This window comes from Ornithodoros turicata, unplaced genomic scaffold, assembly GCF_037126465.1.
Source record: "Ornithodoros turicata isolate Travis unplaced genomic scaffold, ASM3712646v1 Chromosome36, whole genome shotgun sequence".
Taxonomy (NCBI): Eukaryota; Metazoa; Arthropoda; class Arachnida; order Ixodida; family Argasidae; genus Ornithodoros; species Ornithodoros turicata.
In genome coordinates, this window is record NW_026999366.1 from 1,311,387 (window position 1) to 1,319,623 (window position 8,237).

The following is an 8,237-nucleotide window of genomic DNA, read 5'->3' on the forward strand; positions in this document are numbered from 1 at the left end:
TATTGACTGATATATGAATATTAATTGAAATACAGAAAATGGCAAGTACTCGTGTTGCACAAATGCCCAAGCAGCACAGCAAGATTGGACGTTGAAGTGTGTGGAATGCCCAATTCAGTACATCGTTACATCCAGCAACTTCCCGCAGATGATACAATCGACAATCAACAATCCGAAACAATCAACACACATAGCAATCCCATTGTAACATTCACTCGACAACTCAACTTTCCACATACTGGAAGCAGCCGCCACCTTGATTCGCGATGCCAATGCAACTGGGTCTAACTGACTGAGAGCGAGCGTGGCCGTTTGAGCGAAATCACGCGTCCTACAGCTAATGCGCATGCGCGACAGTAGGATCGGACGTTTCATACCGGCTTCAATGTCTCTGGTTACTCAAATGATAACGGAATCGCGGCAGGTCAAGTAAAAAAACACAAGTTAATGCAAGCAATGTGAATTGCTCTGCAATTGCAAGTGTTTCGCTCCTGTGCACTCTCGGAGCGGGTTGGAAATTTTTGGTTTATAGACCGTTGCGATCCCAATGAAGGCTTCTGAGGGATGTTTGGCACTGGCAATTCCGTGGGACTGCCCGTGTCCTTCAGCAAGACGAGTGTAGCACCCGTTCTTTGTTTTTGGGGCGATGCAGTGTTTTTTTTTGTAAATCTATGGCAATGCGTATCAATGAGATTTGCAGAAATGAAAAATAAAAAAAGGGGGAAGAGAGAAATAATATCAGTTGTGAATGTTAAACCGGATAAAGCTTTATTATTACACGGTCTCCCCGTTGGCATTATCACAGAAATATGGGCAACATTGGCGCAAAATAGGCTTGCCAAGATAGGCAGCCAATATTGGTTCAATATAGAGCCTGGTTGCTCTCCCCATGTTGGTCCAGTATTGAATCAATATTTGAATCAATCAATATTGAATCAATACGCATATATCCCCATTTCTCTCTGAGCACATTTAAGCAGCAGTTTTGGGACGAGTTCCTCCCCCTAAACTATGTGATGCGTATGCGTGAAGAGCTTGCAGCCCGAACGCAGCATAGTGATGAGAGCCGTTTGGAAAACGTTCGGGCGATTCAGGAACTGTTCTCTCAATACAGATTTTTTGGGGGAATTACAGTACATATTTGAAATGCAACGTTAAATTGGTTCTGCCTTTGGATCGCAACGGCAAACCCCTTCCCGTTTCGTCCGCGAGAACGATCGTCACTGAAGGAATTTCGAATTGAGACAGGTTAAAATACTGGATGTTATCTAACATGTAGGTGACGACGTGCTTGTCTTTCTCGTAATAAAAGGGTAGCATTTTTCATATAGGTTTTTTCCCGCTCCCCACGTACGTGGGTTCAACGATACCCGTGTAGACGATTATATTGTGAAACGGGGGTTCCAGGAGCACCTCGACGGAGCTCGTGGCATCCTCCTCCTCCCCCGTGAACACGGTACGCGATTCGAAGTCCAAAAGCACGGCCAGGTACTCGGAAAATCCTAAGGTGGAGGTGCCCTCGGAAAGCCGAATTTTACATTTCTGTTCGGTTCTGTCGAAGCTGAAGCGCACGCGTTCGCCTACGCGCTGGTTAATCGCACCCAGAAGTGCTTGCGGCGTCGCATAATATCCGGAGGGAGGGGCATATGTACTTGCAAACATCGAGGAATTTTCGTCTTGGTCGTGAAAGAAAAGTGGCGCGCTGCGGGGAGAGAGACGCGTAGCGTTTCTCCGTGTCCCTCGACGGGTGTGAGACGTAGCAGGTTAAAAAAGGGTTCCAGTACGTGCAACCCTTTCGACGTTTTCACAGAGTAGATGTTATTCGCGAATTCTAGCGAGGCGTCCAGCTTGTGCGTCTGGAAATACTTGTTGAGTGTGTTACGTAGGAACGTGGTTTCTGAATTCAAAGTGACGTCGCCGAAAGCGACGGGTGCGGCGTGCTCCAATAAGATGGAGGTGGCTTCGCGTTCGCTCAATTTGGGAGGCTTCACCGCACGATCTGCTTCGTGGGACGCTAACGAGGCGTCGAGCGCCTGTGCGAGCCGAGGGTCCAATTCCACGGCTTACACGTCCACGGGTAAGACGAAGTCGTATCGCAATTTCTTGTACACGAAAGAAACGTTAAATTCCGAAAGGGCTTTTCCCAAATCCCTCTCGAGATCCGAGGTGACACAAAAAGTTCTCCCGAAAGTGTCCTCGAAACCTTGATTTCCCCATCTTGCCTTTCGTACCCAACATTTAAAGAATCGTTGCTTATGCTGAGATCCATCAGACCGACTTTATAGCGATTCGAGAGCTGAAGTGGACTATCGAAAGCTACCATGAAGGTGTTCAGTTTATTCGAGAGAAACTTATCCATGCTGGCATTTGACAGCAGGTGGAGGTAGATATCTGACGTCATTTCCCAATCTTGACCACGTCACTGCTTGGAACCCAACTGTCGTGTTCTTTGTCATAACCGAACCAGCGAACCAAGGAGAAGCTCTGATCGTTCACTTGCTTCTTTCTCAGCACTTTCGTTGCTGGCCAGGGCTGATTGGCGTCTCGGGGTATGACGAGAACCTCCTCCGGGTAGAAAGATCCGTCCACTTCCTTACCCTGGTAATCTTCCAGGTGCTGTCCTTGTGAAGCACGGAAACGAAGTGGTATTTTCCGGTTACTCTAAAATAGCGGAATATTCTGTCGCGTAAAGTGCGTATCACACGTTCTGCCTGCGATGCTTTGATTATTGGAGAGAAGGTGGAATACATGTGGACCTTCTTTTGGGACAGGTACTCCTTGACGGTCTTGTTGTAGAATTCCCCTCCAAAAGATGCGTGCAGTTGCATGCGTGCAGTTGCGTGCAAAAGATGCAAAAGATGCGTGCAGTTGCTTTACCTCCCGAAAAAGTCTTATCATGGCCCTTTTCATTTCGGCGGGGTGCTTCGTCTTTAGCGGGAGGGTGCGCAGAAAGCGGGAGAAGGAATCGATCACCACGATAATGTAGCGGTAGCCGCCGTTGAATCACTTGTATTTTGAAAAGTCGGCGAGGTCCATTTGCCACACGTCGTTGATCTTCAGCGTGATGATGCGTCTCCTATTAAACTTTCTTCTGACCGATGAAGCGTGTAGGCATTCAGCTTTCTGAGAATGGCGAGAGGCTTCTTTTTGCTCAAGTGATGCGCTTTTCTATAGCGGTCCACACACCCCAAACCACCCGCTGGTTTCTCATATCCCTCCGTAAGTTGTCCACGCAATGGAGGCTTGCTGCTGCTGTTGAGGCTCGCGAGATTTCGGCAGAGAAATCAGACGCAATAGTTTCGACACTTGGGGAACCAGGAAGGTTTCTTTCCCGTCTTACGTTGCAACAAATAATTGACGGGTTCGTAAACGGAGGACTGCCTGATGGGCTTGCCCGACACGGAGACACAACCCTCGCGATCCCAGGAAAGAACCTTCTTTAATTCCGAGACGACCCTTTCTGCTTCCTCTTCGTCCACCTCTGGAGAGAGGAGCGAGTAGTCAAAGTCATTTGTAGCATCAGACGCCTTGTTTTTATTGCCGTAGGGGTCAAATCCGTACTGCTTGAGTATGCGATACAGTGGTTGCAGTATGAGTTTCACTTTGACGTCGTCACTCTCCTTCGACGAAAGAATGTTTCCGATGGTGGAGGTGGTCACTTCAATTCTCTTGGCCATTGAAGAAAAGGCTCAACACGGCGGAAAATAGGAGAAGAAGAAGGCCCTGTTCTCGCTGCTGAGACAGATAGCTCTTCAAACGTTACGGATTCTTGTGAATCTTTTTGTAGGCGGGCCGTCACAAAAAGCGTTTGTGCTTCTTCAAACGCGCGAACGTGTATGGATCTAGAGCCACCTTTCCGTTTAAAACATTGAGTCAAATTTCGGAGAGGTGTTTCATGTCGGACGAGGAAGACGTCGCGACGCCGCGGAGGGGATAGAGTGGAGAGTACTTTGAGTAAAGTGAGGTGAGGGCGGAGACTCATTTCGGGGCGTAGATATATTAACATTCACCTGGAAAGATATTGCTACGCAACCTGTGATCCTCGTGCGTATAGTTGCAAAGATTCACGAGTAAATAAGCGTGGCGTGACGACATCGCTTGTTTATATGCGTCCAGAAAATACTCCAATATTTTTCTGCCAAATAGCTGTTACCCGAAATGTTCCTTCTTGTGCACGCTGCGCACGGTGCGCCACAGGACGACGTAACTGGCGTTGTAGGATATAGTTCTAAAATGGCTACTGTTGTAAAAGATGTTTTTAATGAGTAAGAAGATCGACGCATTGGCGTGGTGAGAACACCGAATGAAAAGATCGGTGACGTCCTTCAAGGAACCAGTGTCGGTCATGTGATCGTCGACGGCGATCAGCGTAGCGCGCAACGTGTCCCACTCTCGCGGTAGCTCCTTTGTAAATTTTACGGAGTCCCCGAATTCGTCCTGCGTGCTCGGCGAAGCATATTTCTGCACGTAGAATATTTGTGACTGACGCTTGTCCACCATGTCGTTCAGGTTCCTCAGCACGTTAGCAACGAAAGTAGATTCGCCGCACATGGACGGGCCGCTTAAGACACAGCGAAAAGGATGACGGAAACGAAAAGGTTTGGGGGAAGACATGTTGGGTGCGTACACACTGCACGAAGAAAAATTAAGAGACTGAGACTCGAAGAGAAATGCATCGCTTTTATTTACACGTTGTCTTCGTCCTCTAGATCGGAACTGCGTTCCCAATACAGATTATCCAGGCTAAGGTTGGACTTCTTTTTAGTCACCCTGTCCGCTGCTAAGATGCGGTCGAGCGTCTTCATCTTGTCCTGACATTTCTTGCCGTGCTTGCAACCATTCCAGGTGGTCGACTTGAAAGTCGACTGGTCGAAGTGGCGCAGAGGGCGCTAGGAGCGCGCGCGCGAACGCATGCGTAGCTGCCGCGGCGCGTTGCCCCAGTCAGTTGCTGGAGAGCAGACATGTGCTCGGTTGCTCCGCAGTCCCCGCGCCCGCTCAGTTTTTGCCTGGCTGATGAGCAGTCGCCGCGAGGGAAGAGGTGAGTGATTTGCCGCGTTGTTTTACCGCGCTCCTTTTCTCGCATGTTTGCCATGCCCCCCCCCCCCCGTGTTTAGCGGTGACCAACGAGTGATTTGCCGATGTTTGACTGCACTCGTGTTAAGACTTTTCTCGCATGTTTAGACTTGTTCAGCAGTGACCAAGCGTTTTCTCCGTGTTGACGCACGTTTAGCGTTTCCTGCCTTGTGTTAGCTGCATAGTGTTGGGACGCTGTGGTTAGGCCTAACCGATCGCTCCTATTAAGCCTTTTCCCCAATGTGTACTGTTTTCTCCGTGCTGTTTAGCAGTAGCAGTTAGACCTTTTCTCTCGCATGGCTAGGCTTGTTCAGTAGTGTTGCCATTTTTACCTGCCGCTAGTGCCTTGTTCTGTCTTTCTCGCATAGAGTTACAATGGTGACGCCATCTGGTGTGATGCCTTGCAACTAAGTGGTCACCTGTCGTTGACCTCTGCAACTGCTGGCTGCCAACCACCAACATGGCAGGCGGGTGTTGCGGAGCAGTTTCTTGGCTGCGGCATCGTCGGTTTTCGAATAAATTGTTTCTCTCCGCTCTATTTCTTTATATCTATTTTCTACATTTTTTTATTTTTTATGGACTCTCGTAGTGCACAACGCTCAGCTGGTCTGGACACGAGTTTGATGCTCCCCAATTAGTGTGGTACCTCCCTGGAGGGCGCTGATTAATGTGGGGGGTCCCAATTAGCTCTAATTGCTAATTAAGTCGTGTTCAGGACAGTTGAGCATTGTGCACTATGAGAGTCCATACCTACTACTTGTGAAATAAAATTCAGCCAAATGTCTTGTAAAAACCTAATTATAGAGACTGCCTCAGATACGACAGACGAAAATCTGCCTGCCCGGCAACGTGAAATTTCTCAGCAGTCAGAATCCACCCATTTCCCTTAAGGAGCTTGACCAAATACACATCCAATTCCGTCGGAAAAAACCTGATTCGGTCCAAATCCAAATCATCTGCCAAAATTGTGATTCAATCCAAATCCAAATCATTTGTCGAAAATGTGATTCAATCCAAATCATCTGTGAAAAATGTGATTCAATCCAAATCCAAATCCTCACCATATTTTCCCCGTAAATTGAATCCCAAATCAAATCCACGAGCCCTTTGATGGATTTAAATCCGCAACACTGGTTCAGATCTCTCCTCTTTGTTCCCAGCATCGTGTTTTCCGCTTTCTGCATTTAATGCACAAGCTCACGGAGGTGGGCAACTTCACGACGTACACTCTGTAGCAATGTGTGTCCCGGCCCGACCTCTAAGGGAACTCTGCTGACATATGTCTGACAGCGTGTAAAGGAAACACAGGAAAACCCCCAGACAGCTCAACTCGGACCGGCATTCGATCCCGGGTACCTCCCAGTCTCGACGTCACATGGCCACCATACTCAAAGTTGACCAATCGTCGCCGACAAAAACGGCACGCACCACTACCATATGGCTCACAATAGGTGCATCGTCCTGTTTTCGGTTTATTTGCTTAGCAAAAGTTTGCGTAGGTATATATCAAAGTACGTTCGCTTATCGGTGGTTTCATATGGACGATGGATTTCAGTAATGGATGTTTCTCAGAAAATGTGTAACGACTTCGTTGATTATTGAAGTTTGGCTAATTTTTCGTCCAGTACCTGCACACACTGTCCTACAGGTGTTGACCTGTCCGCCTAAGCCACCTGCTAAGATGACATCGGTGCTGCTCTCACAGCTTTTTAATAGAATATGCATCATGCCATATTGTATATCAAACAATTATATATTAACAGGAAATAAATCAACATGCAACAATAATGCAGAAACTTTTGAATTATACAAAGTACACTACGATCCTAGAAACTATCGCAAGTGTGGAGCCGTTGAGTTTCTGCGATTTCTCTCATATGCCTTATTGGGTTTGACACTGACGCATTCAGTTTGTGCAGGATTATCTGATCCAGTAGGGAAACATTTTCTGTTTGGCCTTCTGGTGCCGGTTCTTCGAACACTACCTGCACTGCTGGTAAGGTTACAATACCGCGGTCTTGTTCTGGTCATAAGGCTTGTGTGTCCCCCCAAAGAGTAATCTCAACAACCTTAGACAATCGTTAGAACGACAATGGAAGACAGCAGATGGTGTAACACACTCCTCCTGAGGTATGGCGACCCTTACTACCGACGCCACAAAAACTGCTGTTCCTAGAAGACATGTAGGATGCATTATGCGCCAGCGCTCTTCCTGTGGTTATACTCACAGATCGAGTTCGATGCTGCACATTGGTTTGTCATTTCGCGCTGTATCTTCGCAACATAATTCTGAACAAGTTGTTCACCACATCCTTTAGCTTTTAGTTGGTCTGGAACACAATTCTTCTTGTAGTCCAACGTGCTGCAAAAGATAGCATACAAATATATGTTACATAAGAGGGACCTTTTTCGTGGATAATAAAGTGTCACATAGGCTTCGACTAGAACGGATCGGTGTGTACAGCGGCCCGCGCAGGAGTGGTGGAAGACTCTTCTTTTGTGTTCGGTGCGGCAAGATATGTCACACATGAATACAGATAATTCACGAAAACGCAAATGCGTGCGGCGCAAGGATTCGACCCTATGTTCAGTTTAGGGATGCTATATTTAGGGCACCAAAATGGTGTCGATTCTGGTGTCGACTTATTGTGACTCCGGTAGAGGCTGTACACAATAACAATCATGATTTCCATTCCCTCGTGTTTTTTGTTTTTTTTTCTGTCAGGCATTCATTCATTTAAAGAAGAAGCATTCTCAACAGCTGACTCCGGCCCCACTTGCGACAGGGTGTTTGGTAACGGCAGGTTTTATCTATGTTATTAGTGGGATAGCATTACTGAGCTACCCCTCAGAAATTTCTGTGGCCGGCGTCAAAAACTCAGCTCGGGCGATAGGCGGAGCCACGTCAACCGAGGGCGCAGACGCGTTTATGGCAACGTTTACCGATCGGGTGCATTTGCTAGTCAAGGCTATCACGAGGCAGCTGAGGGCATTGTCATGTTAGTTTAGATTGCATCTTGGAAGCGAGACAGCCGAAGGTCTCCTCTAGCTTTCCACACAGAAGAAATGCCGAGACGAGGGACACGGAAAAACGGGGACAAAAGATTGCTTTCTAACTATTTGATCGCTTCAGTATGGATTTATATCACAAGCTCGCTCTCTAG

The 8,237-nt window shown here is 47.5% G+C and overlaps 1 protein-coding gene across 1 annotated transcript in view; it reads right to left on the bottom strand.

Moving 5' to 3' along the window:
- The window catches only part of LOC135373937 (uncharacterized), a 205,062-nt gene extending 197,701 nt beyond the window's left edge, over positions 1-7,361 (bottom strand). The window contains exon 1 of the mRNA XM_064606979.1: positions 7,302-7,361. Coding sequence (XP_064463049.1) covers positions 7,302-7,335 — 34 coding nt within the window. The 5' untranslated portion in view covers positions 7,336-7,361. The remainder of the gene's footprint in view (positions 1-7,301) is intronic.
- Positions 7,362-8,237: the final 876 nt, after the last annotated feature.